General features: G+C 45.4%; 2 protein-coding genes and 2 non-coding genes across 14 annotated transcripts; all 4 read right to left on the minus strand.

The window, feature by feature from the left end:
• Positions 1 to 141: 141 nt before the first annotated feature.
• LOC112973088 lies at positions 142 to 5,755 on the minus strand. 9 transcript variants are annotated; one of them, XM_026080535.1, is made up of 5 exons: positions 5,730 to 5,747; positions 5,286 to 5,359; positions 4,486 to 4,573; positions 2,715 to 2,995; positions 142 to 749 (listed from the first exon to the last, which is right to left on the minus strand). In XM_026080535.1, the coding sequence occupies exons 2-5, from the start codon at positions 5,288 to 5,290 to the stop codon at positions 530 to 532; spliced, it is 594 nt and encodes a 197-aa protein (XP_025936320.1). In that variant the 5' UTR covers positions 5,291 to 5,359; positions 5,730 to 5,747; the 3' UTR covers positions 142 to 529. The 9 variants fall into 9 exon arrangements, 8 of the variants coding, with proteins under 8 accessions (XP_025936320.1, XP_025936338.1, XP_025936349.1 ...); XM_026080553.1 differs by lacking the exon at positions 4,486 to 4,573 and having other exon boundaries at positions 5,730 to 5,755; XM_026080564.1 differs by lacking the exon at positions 4,486 to 4,573 and having other exon boundaries at positions 2,715 to 3,009; positions 5,730 to 5,755.
• LOC112973078 (40S ribosomal protein SA) lies at positions 5,728 to 10,478 on the minus strand. 3 transcript variants are annotated; one of them, XM_026080459.1, is made up of 7 exons: positions 10,398 to 10,478; positions 9,978 to 10,145; positions 9,314 to 9,432; positions 7,722 to 7,967; positions 6,694 to 6,822; positions 6,295 to 6,463; positions 5,728 to 5,883 (listed from the first exon to the last, which is right to left on the minus strand). In XM_026080459.1, exons 2-7 carry the CDS (start codon positions 10,108 to 10,110, stop codon positions 5,789 to 5,791), a joined length of 891 nt encoding a protein of 296 aa, XP_025936244.1. In that variant the 5' UTR covers positions 10,111 to 10,145; positions 10,398 to 10,478; the 3' UTR covers positions 5,728 to 5,788. The 3 variants fall into 3 exon arrangements, with proteins under 3 accessions (XP_025936244.1, XP_025936254.1, XP_025936263.1); XM_026080469.1 differs by having other exon boundaries at positions 5,735 to 5,883; positions 9,978 to 10,148; positions 10,398 to 10,456; XM_026080478.1 differs by lacking the exons at positions 9,978 to 10,145; positions 10,398 to 10,478 and adding an exon at positions 9,890 to 9,971 and having other exon boundaries at positions 5,735 to 5,883.
• Positions 7,402 to 7,560, minus strand: LOC112973118. Its single transcript, XR_003255889.1, has one exon. It is a non-coding gene; the product is annotated as a small nucleolar RNA SNORA62/SNORA6 family (small nucleolar RNA).
• LOC112973113 lies at positions 8,502 to 8,661 on the minus strand. The gene has a single exon (XR_003255886.1). It is a non-coding gene; the product is annotated as a small nucleolar RNA SNORA62/SNORA6 family (small nucleolar RNA).
• Positions 10,479 to 14,943: the final 4,465 nt, after the last annotated feature.

Below are 14,943 nucleotides of genomic sequence, written 5' to 3' on the forward strand. Positions count from 1 at the left end.
TGGAGCGAGTCCAGCAAAGGCCATGAAGATGGTTAAGGGGCTGGAGCATCTGTCAGCACCTGTCATGTTATGGAAAATCAAGCTTGCCAGCCACCATAACAGGGTCCAACCCTAGGTTCCCACTGAGGCAGAAGTTCGAAGTCAGATCGGAACAAAATAAATTTTAATGACACGCATGCGGTAATTACAGCTGAAGCTGGGTGCCTCCGAAGAGGGATCCCAAACAAAAATTCCTGGGCAATCATACCCTTACAATTTAAGTTCCCCACCCCTCATGTGATAGTTCAGACCAATAGTAATAGTTAGATCTAGGGTCTTCCCCTTCTTCATTGGGTTCCTTCATTGTCTCTAGGCAGGCTGCTGCTTTTCTTATCTTCAAGGTTGCAGCTTCTGCTCTCAGCTGTAACTTTATCTTTCCAGCTTGAACGAGCTCCAGGGCCCTCTTTCACATAACTAGGTAATATCTAGGTGAAAGTTCACTGCTTGCAGCCTAAGGCTTCAGCAAATTTAGCTACTAATGCTAAGCAAGTTATGCTAAGTGATTAATTCTAGACAGCTTCAGTCCACTATTCTTTAACACATCATATGAGGAGAGGCTGAGAGAGCTGGGATTGTTCAGGCTGCAGAAGAGAAGGCTCARGGGGGATCTTCTCGATGTGTATGAATACCCGAAGGGAGGCAGTAAAGACAACGGAGCCAGGCTCTTCTCAGGGGTGCCCAGTGACAGGACAGGAGGAACCAGGCACAACCTGAAATAGAAATACAGGAAGGTCTGTCTGAACATTGGAAAATACTTTTTTTTTTTTTAATACTGTGAGGGTGACTGAGCACTGGATCAGGTTGCCCAGAGAGGTTGTGGAGTCTCCCTCCTGGCAGATGTTCCAAAGCCATCTGGACACAGTCCTGGACAATCTGCTCTAGGTGACCCTGCTTGAGCAGGAGGGTTGGACAAGATGAACTCCAGAGGAGCCTTCCAACCTCAAACATCCTGTGATTGTGCTCCACTGAGCAGTGGACTCATTTTCCTTAGGTTTTCTTCCACTCTACCTGAGCTTCTGCTTTCCAGACTGCCTCCCTGAATGCTTGGGCAGTTTCTCCATATTGTTCTTAAGTAGTTCACCCCTGCTTCCCCCTTCTGTGTTCTTCTTTTCTGCATCAAGCTCAGTCAGGATTTCTCTGTTAGCACAAATTTCTGATTTCTCCTGATGGTTTCCCATGCTGCATGCATTTATGCGCAGGCACTTCACATGGGCTCCCAGCTGTGCTGGGGAAGTGCAACAGCCTCCACCATCATGCCATCCCCTAGACACTTTCTTACTGCCCCCTTTGCCTTCCCTTCTTTTTAGGTTATGACAACCTTTCCCCAATCCACTGAAGTTTAAAGCCTTTCTCACTAGCTTAGCAAGCCCCTTGGCAAAGTTATTCTTGCCCCTCTTTGTCAGACAGGTCCTGTCTGTGTCCAGTAGTCCTTGTTTCTCAGATAGGGTCCCGTGATCATAAAAGCCTGTGCTGCTTAAAAGGCTGTGCCTGCAGCACCAGCTCTGCAGCCAGGTGTTGACCTGCTGGATGGATTCACTCCTGCCTGAGCCTTTCCCCCTCACTGGCAGGATGGAGGAGAACACCTGGGCACTCAAGGCCTTCACCCTTGCTCCCAATGCTCTGTGGTCCCTCTTGACACAACTGAGGTCTCCCCTGGCAGTATCCCCACTGCCCACATTGATAAGTGTCATGGGTCGGACAAGTCTCAGCGATCCCTTTGCAACATCCCAGATCTGGGATCCCAGCAAGCAGCAAGCCTCCCAAGATATCAGGTCAGGTCAGCAGATGGGCACTTCCCTCCCCTCCCTCTTGTGGGGGAGGGCTACCTTTCTCTTTTGCCTTTTCCTTTTCCTGCAGAAACTTGGTTCAGGCTTAGGTAAAGGCAATGCCTCCCTTGACGGAGCTTCTTTGCCTGTTCCCAGAGTACTGTACTTGTTTTGTAATTGCAGATCTGCAGGTAGAGCAGGAGCTTTCCTCTTGCTGCCAGAAGTTTCCAGCCTTCCCCATCATGAGAGTCTCCATTCACTGCTCTTCTGGGCATCATCTTTAGCCATCCCTTCTTCTTTGCACCACACAGCTTGGGCTCTTGCCTTTGCAAGGTCTTTGAAGAGACCACATTGGTCTCCTGTTTGTCATTCCAGATGCTGTGCAGCCTGCTCACTTCTTTCTTCAGCTTCTTCACCTGGCAACTCAAGGCCTTGACCTCCGCACAGCTGCCCCAGCCTCTAACCCCAAGGAGAGGCACCAGGCACTTCCTGGAGCCAAGAACCAGGTGCAGCAGCAAAAGCCTGAGTAAAAAGGTGTCTGTAAAGAGGGCCAACACCAGATATTAATAAAATTTGTTACTAATTTAACAATTGGAATTAAGTTACATAAAAAGCAAATGTTAAGTCATAGTATGCAGCAAGGCTATCCTTCTCTTAAGAAGTCATCTGAGAAGATCCCCCAGTGAATTTAACTGCCTCTGAGCTAAATGGCAGCTCTCCCACAGCAGCTCAGAGCCCTGTTGGGGATTTGGTCTAGAAGGAAGAAAAAGGAAGAGCAGCAGTGCAACCAACACATGCCAGGGAAGGAGAGCTCCCTGAGGCCTGTGGCTGCTTGCCTTTTCCCATTGACCACAGAGCCCTGACTCCTTGAGCCTTGGTCCCCACACAGAACCTGACTGCTGCACTCACCTGTGAATCCCTGCTCCCTGCTCCATCAGCTGCATGGCCAGGTCCTTGCAGCCACATTTGTCCAGAGGACTGTACAGCACTTCTTTGGCTTTGCCTGGGAAGCGTTTGACCAGCAGCTCAGTCAGTTCATGGCTTGTAGTAACACCTTCCAAGGAAGCCTGTGGGATGTTAAATAGTTCCTGCAGATAAAATTTGCACTCGTTCAGCTCCTTTTCCTTGAGCTCGTCCAACGCTTCATTTATGTCCAGGCTCTCAGCCATCACTCCCCACACGGTGAACAACTGTGGAAGCAACTCTTAGGTACAGTGAATCAATGCAATGCACTGAGCTGTCCCATCTCAGACAGGACAAGGATGGGGAAAACTCTGGGCTGACACCCATACACACACCCCCAACCCACACTCCAGCCTTTACCTTCCCACTGCCCCACCTGCACGTCCCTGTTGCTGTGCCTCTGCCTACCTGGGCTGAGATTCCCCCAGCTCAGCACTCGTCTCCCCACCATCTCTTGTGCCCCATGGCATGCTGGGGGACATAGCACTCCCATACTTGGCTTCTGTTGCTGCAGCCAAGGCTGTCACTAGTTATCGCATCCCCCAATCAGTTCTTCCTGGTGAGGAGCAGATCCAGGAGCATCTGCATTAAGAAGTCACCCCAACATCCTTCAGAAACCTGCCAGACTGCTTGCATCCTGCTTTGTTCCTCTTTCAGCAGAGATGAGGGAGGTTAAAAATCTCCCATAAGAACCAGGGTCTCTTATTTGGTGACTTCCTTCAGATGCTTAAAGAGGATTTTGTCCCCTTCCTCACCCTGATCAAGCGGTAACATATTACCAGCGTCACTCTTACTGACCTCTCCTCTGATCCCAACCCATCAGGTCCTGGCCAGCCTGTCACCCACTCCACAGAAGAGGTCCATAGTTTCAAGCTTCTTCATGAAAAGGGCAACCCTCCCTCATCTTTTTCCCCTGCTTGTCTCTTCTAAAGAGCTTCTTCATCCACTCACATAAGCTCTCCCACCCCATCTCAGCAGTTCCAACACCACTATAGTTCTACATCCACATGCAGAACTGTGGCTCCCCCTGCTCTTTTCTCAGGCTGCATGCATTCGTGCACAGGCACTTAAGGTTGGGCCCCTTTCAACCTGTTTCATCCCTCTCCTGATCACTGCTCCACCACTTAACTACAAACTCTTATTGCGATCCCATGAATGAACCTAGTTTAAAGTCTTCCTCACCAGCTTGGCAAGGCTGTTGACAAAGATACTTTTACCCCCACTTTGTCAAAAGAATCCTATCTCACTAGAGGTCCCTGGTCTTCAAGGACAGACCTATGATCATAGAACCCAAAGCAATCCTGTAGAAAATTCTCACATGAAAACAATCTCATTGCAGTAACATGCCAGAAATATTCCAGTAACATGCAATCAGCTGCAGCTATCACTGATTTAGAAAAATAGCACCATCAGCTACACAGGAGCTGTCAGATAACTGGTATAAAATATGACCATGTATTTCTGGAACATATTATCATGAAGGAAATTACAGAATAGATAAAGAAAAGGGGCACAGTGAAACAGTAATAGCGACAATACAGTACAGAGGTGTAAGCCTGTGCTCTTGAGTTTGGAAGCTCTTCATGTGAAAGGGTAAAAGACCACCAGGATGACAAATAATTTTGGGTAATGGTGGAGAGATTCTTAGAGTTGGGGAGCAAATCAGTAGCGACTGTACAGCCTGCCCCTGATCCAGCTAAGGCATAGTAACACTCACCAGGAGTCCCCAGATGAGCAGGCTCTCACCCCACCTTGTGGTCCTGACAAACCTCAAGTGGGCAGGAAGGAGCCTCCCAGTGCTATGTCTTGAAAGTAAGGAACAAGTGATGTGCCAGAAAGTGACATCCAGAGAACATAATTTACAAACAAAATAGGAAGAACCCTTTAAGGTCACCATCCAGTTAAGCCTCTTTCTTCTAAAATTGGGGGGGCCAAACTGTAGTACAGTGGGTACATACATCTCAGCTAAAACCTCTTAATTACTAATGATATCTTTAGTTATCTTGCACCTAACAGATGCAAGAAGAAAAAATGAGCAACTTCCTTTGAACATACTAATGCCACACAATATATGTAGCTTGTTTTACTTCAGGCTGTTTTCCAGGTTTGCTTTTACTATAATAGGCATATGTACAGCAAAACAATCTAGCACTCTTTTTATGTTGATTGCCATGAAGTTAGAAAGAATAGTGAGACCACAGCAGTATGTAAAAAGAGATACAATTGAAAGTATATCCTGTTTCTTATGGCAAACAGTGTACTTCCTATTAATGCTATTAGTCACAGCAACAATTTATTCATTTGCTTTTACTATTGAGGATTATAATTAACAGAAAAAGATCAGTAATATTGCATTTTAAGATGCAAGAATTGATGTTCCATCACCCATAGCCATGCCTCCACCACAGAGAATGGTGGGCAGGCACAGTCTGCCCCTGCCCCTGCCCCCACCCCCCCTGCCCATACTCACCGATGTGACACACACCCTCACTTTGGAAAGAAAGTAAAGTTACTCACAGCATCAGTCACTTTATATACAGCCTTTCTGCCAGGATCAGAAACCACAACATGGTGTCACCAGAGAGGTGGAGCTAAGGCAAGGCAGGAAATACAAACCTCAGTTCTCTGCTCAGGGGCCCAACTGCAGTTGCAGCAGAGGCAGCACTTAAGGGAAAGCTACCAGATGGGCAGGTGCAGCAAATACCACTTTTTTTAAATTAGAGACTATTGTTGGCCAGAGCAGCCATTTCAAGCCCAGAAATGGCAGAGCAGACCCAGGGTGGCCTGAAGCATTTTTCACTCAGAGGCACAAAGTGCTGACTCCACAAACAGCATAAAGCAGTAGCTTACAGGCCTCCAGCTCCCACCCTTGGGCAAGAATTATCCCTCTTTTTAAACACACCAACTTTTTTTAAACACACCAACAGGAAAAAAGCAGTACCAAGCAGCACTCAAATATACCAAAATGGAATGCGTATTAAACCATCTTTATTTCTGCTCTCAGTACAGCAGCACTGAAGTTAAGACCACTCTGTGGCAGTTCCAACCCACTCGGTAGCCTGAGCTGTGGGAGCTGCTGACCAGTCCTCCGTGGCAGGCTGGGCACTCCAGTCCTCTGCAATGACAGAACATAACCCTGAGTGCACCCCCATTCTTTCCACCCACTAAAAGATGTTATGCACACTGCAGTCCTTGTCTATCCACACAAAAGTACCCATAAAAACTACCTAAGGGAGATCTTGTGCCCCCAAAATAGCCTGTTTGTGACTTTCAAGAAACACTGAGCCAAGATAGGCACCTTGTATCAAGCTGGCATAAAAAAAAGAAAGTTTAATGCACAAAGACATTCCCAGAAGAATGAAGTGCCTGATTAATGTTATTTAGTTCTCCCTCTGTTTATGAAAAATGAGATTCATTGCCAGCATTGTTCACATCTCTGCAGCCAACTGGACACAGGTAAGACTTTTCATGTCTGCTCCCAAGATCCCACTTCCTCCCGACATCCTTCCCCCTGCCCCAAACTGACCAGTGGGGAACTGCTGGATGGGCACAGATGGGACCTGCACTCCCTCAGACCAATCTGCAACCTCAGGCTGAGGAGGAGCAGTGAATTCAGGAGCCGGGGCCGTCCATTCAGTCTGGAACTCCTCCTTCGTAACTGCTTTCTCCGCTGCAGCCTGCTCCTCCTTCTCAATCTACAAGGGAAAACCATAGTTTAAGTCACTCAGAAACAATGCCCTGCACCACCACATGCCAGGCAATATGCACTGACTGCAGACAAGGCAACTAATTAACCACCATCCTAAGTGTAAAGTCTAATTATTATATTGGCAAAAACCTATCCTCCCATGGCAGGCACACAAGACTATGGGCAGGAGCACAGAAAACAGTATCTCACACAAGCACATCTCCACAGATCTCCTACCTCCTCAGGATCTCTGTAGAAGTACAAGTCAGGCATGACTTCCCATGGGTGCTCACGGGAAATCGTGCCACGCATACGCAGGACCTCCCGAGCCAGCATCCACCACATCAGACCCACTGAATGCGCTCCCTTGAAATAGGAAAAGAAAGCATTTAAGTTTTGCATCAAAGCCAATCCTTTAAAAAACACTTTTTTCCACAAAAAGAGCAAAAGATGCATTTGCACCAAGTCCACATTATTTCTTGGTAAGAGGAGGCACAATTTGCTAATGCCTGACAAATCTATCATGCACTTGGACTTAAGAAAGGACAGCTTTTCAAGACCCCAGTGACTTTTTAAAGTCTCTACAGGAACAGAAGCATGTTTCAATCACCAGCATATTAATTTGCAATACACAGCATAGCCTGAATCAACTCCCCTCCTATGGAAGTTTGTACTGCCCACTCTCCCACATATATCCAGTCCAAAAGACAGGGATTACGCTCATCACATTTGCAAGTATGCACAAATAAGAAAGCTTGACCACACAAACCTTATACACATGCTCAGACTTGACTTACATTAGAATTTTGGTTAATAACATCTAGATAGAGATCAAAGATAGTCTTCCATCTCCCTAAACTTTGCCTTCCAGATTGTTTGCGAGAAGAACAGATACCATTTCAGAGAAGTTTCTTCATCAATTCCCTTTACCTTTTCATATTGACCAGCTGTGGCAAGAATGACTATCAAACTCCATTCACTGGGCCACAAAGACCCTCGTGGTGTCAGCGAAAAATCCTGCCAGGTTACTGTAGCACACGTCCTACACTTGAGAGTTCCTTGGCCGGAAATTAGCCTCAGCTCCAAGCTCCAACTGTGTGCAGTTTAGTTCCTCCTTCTCACCCACCTTCTATATTGCTAAAAGCCTTAATTAGCTATTCACCCTGTTAGTCATACCAGATACAAGCCAACTTTCCCCTGCAGAAAGCATCCATCTTGCAGCCTAGGGTGTACTCTAGCTTTGAATGCTGCAACAAAGAATTTACCTTATTGTTGCATGGAATAGCAATATCCACATAGCGCAGTGGGGAGTCAGTGTTGCACAGTGCAATGGTGGGGATGTTGACATAGGATGCCTCTGTCAGTGGCTGATGATCAGCCCGAGGGTCTGTAACAACCAGAAGTCTCGGCTCACGGAAAGCTGCCTGGATCTGATTTGTGAAGGTACCAGGAGTGAAACGTCCAGCAATAGGAGTAGCCCCAGTGGCAGCAGCAAACTTCAGAACAGCACGCTGCAAAGTGAACCACAGCAAAGGTGAGGCAGGAAAACTCAATTTCAACCAAGGCACTCAGTTATGTTGTCAGAAAAGATGGATGAATTTCAATTGATATATTTGTTTGAATACCTGTGAAATCAGGGCTCCCTCACGAGCTCTGCACTCAGAAGGAAATGTAATAAAAACATTTAATAGCTATACCAACACCACAAGAAGGAGTTAAAAAGATCATCAAAAGCAGGAAGTCAGGAATACAGAGCAAAAGGTTTTGTTTTTTTTTTGAAAAAAACTTAGCTACTTAACTTCAAAGTTAGTTTTCCATAATAAAGTCATGAAAAGGAGAGAAGAAATAAAGGCCTTATGAAAAAGACAGCSAACTTCCTTGCAGTATTTCTACATCCTTTCTATATCCAGTAGTGTAACTTCAGTCATGAAAGAAAAAGATCACTATTAAGTATATACAAACTGCAACAGTGTCTATTAAGGCTGCAGTTACCAGTTCTTACCAACTTGCAACAGCTTTCAATTTCTCAGGTCTCAGCCAGCTGGGCATGTGGCAAGGACTACTATCAAACGCCAATCATAGAGGAAGCTCCTCTCCTGGTGTTAGCGAAAACCCTGCCATCTGGTTTGCTGTAGCACACTTCCGACACTTGAGAGCTCATCGGCCAGAAACTGACCTCAGCATCAAGCTTTAACAGTGTGCAGCTCAAATAGAGAAGGCCATGCTTTTCCACTGTAAATCCACCCACTGTACTCCATAATTTTCAAGTATACTTGGCACCACCTGGATTACTCTAAAAAAGCTAAGCTCACAGGTAAACTTCAACAGCCAGTTAGACTTTATTTGAAGGCTGTGTCCCCTTGTACAACAGAATGTTTCTCTAAAAATCTAGAGATGATGAAATACACAAAAGATTAAAAACACACTTGTCACTGTTCCTTGCTCAATAACAAAGCAATTATTTCTTCTTTCAAAACTTTGGTATCAGATGTTCATTTTCCCCCAAAAGCAGTGCTAATGACTCAAGAAATAACTGGGGGGGGAGGAGGGGGAGAAGTGACAGCTAAAGTGACAAAGCCCAGCAAGAAGTACCCAATACAATATATGAAAGAACAAACTATCCAGCTGCCCCCTCTCATCCCTGAAACCTACAGGAATTTACAGAGGGTGTTAAGTTTCCATGGATCTGTTCTAAACTGCAAGTGTAACACAAAAACATGCTTCAAGAAAAGTGTTCAAGTGCCAAACTTTGGGTCACCCCTTTTATCATCAAGCTACCATTTGCAAGCATTACGCAAGGCCAGAGAGTCTTGCTCCCAAGACTGCAGGCCTCCTGACCAGTGAGGAAGGTCCATACCTGTCCAGTATTTCTAGAGGAGATGACGCTCACATCAGCTGGGTTCTCAATGGCAACAATGGCACGGGCTGCCAGGAGGAGCTTTTCCCAGGTCCTCTTCAAATTGATGATGTAAATGCCTATGAGTGACAAAAGAATTTAAAGTAAACAAGATCCTAATCAGGATCACACTCTTACTTTTATTAAACTCATCACACAGCTTCAGTTACTCTCATCCTGCAGTTAATGAAAAACTTCTGCGCCAGCAAAACCCCTGCCATATGGTTTTAATGCAGCACACTTGCAGCCCCAACCAACATAGACCAGGACCTGGTATGAGCTGCAAACCTGTAACACAGTGCAGCTCAGATTTAAAAACAGCACAAGCAAGAAGCAGAAATTACTATGGAAGCATCAAAAGTGTTTTATTGCTAAAATCAAAAACTAGCAGAAATACCCAAATTCAGTTTTGATTGATTTATTAAGTTCTAAAAAACACCTTTAGGCCTACTTTTTTTTGAGTAAAATGTTTCAGTTCTTAAGGAGTCCTTTCAGGCCACACAGAAGCCACTGGAAAACTCAAGCATTGACACTTTCCTGTTTTGTCCAGCTCTGCCCACAACATCCAGCTACTCCCAGCTGCCTGAACCAGTTACACCGAGGGTCGCCCACCCTCCAGATTCACCATCGCTCTTCCTTTTATAGATATACTGCTCCATCTGAAAGTCAAGGTTGGTGCCTCCCAGGTGGGTCCCGGCAGCAAGGAATTTGAGGACATCCTCCTCCTTCATCTGCAGGACATCGAGACCTCCGGACATTGTGGGGTTTCCCTTTAGAAGCGACGACAGGGAACCTGCTGCGACAAACACCGCGGGTCAGCCACATGGGGAGCCCCCCATGGGAGGGCCCGGGCCAACGCGTCCGCCAGGCGCCCCAGCCGCCATTTTGGCTGCGCGGACTGCTCCCCACCCACCGCAGGCCCCGGCCTTCACCGCGGCTGGGCCCGGGCGAGCCGCCGGCAGCGCGGAGAAGGCCGCCGGCAGCGCCGTGGGGCGCATGCGCGGGGCGCCTCCCCGCCGCCGCTACCGCGCGCCCCGGTACTCACGCAGGGACAACGCCGTGTGAAGACCTCGCCGGGCACGGGGGGAAAGGAAGCGCGCTGCCGCATGACGTCTATATATAGCCTCCCCGCCGGCCAATGGGGAGCCGCGGCGCCGACAGGAAGGGAGGTGCTCCGCCGGTTGCTAAGGAAGGCGGCGCCTAGCAACCAGGGGGCAGAGAGTCCTGCGGGGGGCGGGCCAGCTAGCTTAAATTGTGTAGTATAAACTTCATCATATCACATTCCTTCGTTTTTCTATTTGGGTTTTTAGCATTTCCTTCCTTTTGATAAAAACGAGGGCTTCTGCTTGTTGTCACATTACTTCTTACATTTATTATCTTTATTTGGGATAGAAAGTAAAAAGGAGTTGAGCAAGCTGAATAGGTAGGGGGAGGATTCGCAGTTACCGAAATCCTGCTGTCAGGATTGCGTTCCTTTAGCACATCTTAAGCTGGAGGTGTCTGGGTCTTCCTCGGTGTACTCCTCTGCCTCCTTGAAGAGGAGAATATAGGGCAATGATAGCATCTTTTTTTCTTACCACAAAAAAAACCTTGTCCATCTTTCTAGGAAAGCTTCTATTGGGAACTTCCTCTTCTCTTAGGAAAAATTACCTTGTGTCTTTTTCTCCAAAGTGCAGTTCATATATGAGAGGGCCAGCCTTCACCCCTTTAAGGCATGAACTGATTAGCGAAGCAGCACTCCCCCTGAAATTTCTGCTGTGTTTAGCTGCTCGCAGTGTCCTTTCAGGCTGCCTCCCGTAACTCCTTTGCGGGTATTACGAAGTTCCACCCAATATGTTATCCAGCTAGGGTTTCCTTCCTTGTCCCCGTACATTAATTGGACAAATCAGTTAAAGATCTACATTACTGAATTAGTATGGTTGGGAAATATTTATCAGCTCTAAAAGTAGTTCCCCTTACTTGCAGGCTCTACTGCAGATTGCTATGAGGTGTGTGAGGCAGCAGAACCTGTCGCTTACAACTGCTGTATGCATGTTACAAGTCTTTCCTTAGTGTACACTCTAGGCTGTCATGCTCTAGGCTAGCAACTGTGACACATTGCAGCTAAAAACAGGTGTGAAACATGTTAAATGCTTTGCTGATATGCATGTAGCATATTGCAATACAGTTCCTCCAGTTTTTCTCTATGAGAGGTAAGTGGTTGGTGTTGATCTGATGGAAGTCTAGCGAAAGAGCTGTGTTCTTTGATTGTGTGCTGCAGTATGTAACAACGTRGGGAATTCATTTGTGGTTGGGAAAAATGAGGTGCTCTTTTAAAATTGCTTAATGTAGAGCATGGAAAATAATAATTCCATAAAGTGAAAAGAGGACAAAAATGACTTCTGAATTCAAAACCTAACCAAAAGACAAGTTGTGGAACACTTGTAGCATTTGTTCAGTAATGCGAGCCTGGACATCCTGGTATCCACTTGTTTTAAGATCTTTTGCTTACTTTCTTGCTTGTTCTGTTATATGCTTTTTTAAATTCTATTTTGGCTTCAACTCATTTTCTGCTTCCTGGAGATGTTTGGAATTTCTTACTATGCAGTCTTTCTCTTGTTTTGTTCATGCCTTTCTTGTAACAGCACTCCTTTAGGTTTTTCTCATCTATTTTATATAAACTGATATAACTACAGCTGTGTGATTTGACACAGAACCCCCGACATTGCTTTTGTAATGACCGTACACTGAGTTATTCTATAAAAGGTTAGAACATCATTTCAGGTATCCTTTCCACTTCTTGTAAAGTGAACACTTGCCCTGTTTTGGCGAGCAGCAGTTTGTGTGTTTACTGGCAGTCACATTCCATCACGCAAAACTTCAGCCTGCAAGTCAGGCACATTTTCTCCTTTTCTGTATGTTTGTGAAACGTTAATTAGAAAGATTAGATTATTCTTAGATTATTCTTTCAATGAATAATTCACACATTTGCCACATGGTGGTGCCAAAGGCAAGTACACCAAAGGTAAGTAAACCAAATTCTGCAAACTGTTGAATAATCTCCATTAACAAGAACATAAACTACTACACAAGTGGCTTACAGATAATATGCTTTTGTTGAACTTTGATAAATCCACTGTGGATATTAAAAGTTGACCTTCTGGAGCTATATACAATATTTTGTGCATCTCCAAATGGAAGCATGATGTAAATATTGGGGGCAGGGGTTGTTGTTATTGTGGCATGTATAATGAATCTATTTTGGAGAATATTCTTGCAGAATAACAAATCTTTATGAAAAGTATATTTCAACATGATTGGGAAATCAGTAACAACTACTGCAGTAAATACAATGTTATCAATGCTGCTGGGAAGCATTTCCACAGAAAGTTGTTTCAATGTTAAGGAATTTTTATCACCAGTTGTAATTGTTGATCTGCATGTGACCTTCACTGTTTCCAAATTCTGGCAAAATATAACAGAAGGAAAAAACGATCTGAATGCAATTCTCTTGCTAATAGTTTTTTTAATTTAGAAGCATACTTTTCACAATTTGAGTCATTTAGGTGAGAATTAGTAAAGAAAACTAACTGCAGTACAAAAGGAAGTTTTCTATTAAGTGCAAAGGAACCTCCCAAACAGCCAATAAAATTGTATGAAATGCATAATTTTATTTGGTCTACAATCTGCTGGTGAATATACATCCAACTTAATTATGTATTCGACTTTTTTTTCATACTGTGTCACTGAACCTCAATGCCATAAGATATGAATAGGGTATTAAAAACAAAGTTGAATACTAACTGATATAATAAGGCTGTTTGAAATCTATACAAAACTGTCTGAATGGGAGTATTAATGCAGTAAACAAGTATCTCATTTTGGTGTTTCAGTAATGTATCCTTCTCAAAGTATATCCACAAATACTTCCCTGACATCTGAAATGTTACTGTAAGTTAGAATTGCCCAAACCGTGCTGATAGCTCTGATAATAGCATTAAAAGTTGTTCTTGTTGTAGCCCTGTTTCAAAAAAATGCATGTTAATAGCTGTTGCCGGCAGAACAGCCTCGACTCGGGGGATTTCACGGAATTTTGCTGCCAGTTAACGTAAACTTTTAATTACAGATTTGGGTGTTGAAGGAAAAAAGGCAAGCAATTAAAGAAACGAGATTTAGGGAAGCACTTTCCCCAGGCCCAAGTCTCAGTCCAGCACCTCTCCTCCCCTTTCCTCCCCGCCCCGGCGATGCGTTCGGCGCCACAGCGGGCGCGCAGAGGGCGGCGGCGGCGCCTAACGGTTTCTACCCGCCGCTCACCGCTCCTCGCTCCGGTCCCTCCGTTGCTGCCAGCTTCTTGCTGCTCCTCTGCCCGGCGCGGGTGGCCCGGGGACCGCGGTCCCCGCCGCACTCCCCTCCCCAGCACGGAGTGCTTCAAACCGTGTCCCCAACTAAGCCCCCTTCCGCCTGGCGCCTCCTTTTTGTGCCTCCCGCCCCTCCCTAACCCCGTGTAAGGGGCAGCGCCGCCTGCCGCTGCGGCGGGCTGAGGTTTTGGCGCGCAGCGGCCGGTTGCCACCGTCTCGGAACCGGCTGGAGCCGGCCAGGACCGGCTCGCGGCGATGCCCGGGCGCTTTCCGTACAGGGCACCCGCCAGCTCCGTGTCGCCGGGGCCCTGGTCGTTGTGGCCAATACAATGATAAAATCCAGATTCTTGCATTAGAAGATTTTATAGCCTTTTCTTCTTATTGCTGTTTAGCTTTGGGTCTGGAACAATTTCATTTTCAATCTGAATGTGACTTTGCCTGCGTTTCATGGATTGTATTTCCCCACCCCCATTGGTGCATTCTTAAATAATTTTCCAATTTTTTTTTTTTCTCCCATCTCCCCATGCGATTGACAAGCTGTGGCACTGGCTTAATAAGAAAGTAAATAGATGGACAAATTTTGATTCTAGCTAATGGATTCTTTCCCTAACATGCCTTGCTGCTTAGTTTTCTCTCCCAATTGTCTCTTTTCTAGCTCTTGATATAAGCTACTGATGATACAAAATTCTGCCTGATCTGTTGTTTTTTACTAAAATAAGTGCATGTAGTTAAATGTACCAAAGAATACTGCATCAGCTTTTTCAGTGTTAGAGTTTGGTTTAGTAACAGTTTGATTTAAAAGGGGTTGATCCTGTTTAAGAAAGGTTGCTCCCCACCTGTTCCCTACGTGTGCTTAACAAAACCTGTTCTCTGAAAAGCGAGCTCTTCTTTGCTTTGGGAAAGCCTCAGTTATATGAAATAATGAGAGTAGCAAAGGTCAGGACGTTCATATTCTAAATGTCTGTTCTTAAATGCCGGTTATAATCTTTGAGATAGTTTGTTATAATTTAGGGTGAACAAGGAGTTGGTTATAAAAAGAATCCAAACTTAAAAACCAAAAAAATGTGATGTACGTTAAAAGCTCAGATGCTATGGGGATGAGCACCAAAAAAAAATCCTTCTCTATTTGTTTCAAATAGGAAATACAGCTTGAACTTTGACAGCTCTCACACAGCAGTAGTGGTTCTACAGTCAGTTTCACATAGAGGGATCGGGCAAATAATGGAGAAAGAATTAATGTGCACTAGCAGCATT

Source organism: Apteryx rowi, unplaced genomic scaffold (genome assembly GCF_003343035.1).
Source record: "Apteryx rowi isolate R43461 unplaced genomic scaffold, aptRow1 scaffold_1153, whole genome shotgun sequence".
Taxonomy (NCBI): domain Eukaryota; kingdom Metazoa; phylum Chordata; class Aves; order Apterygiformes; family Apterygidae; genus Apteryx; species Apteryx rowi.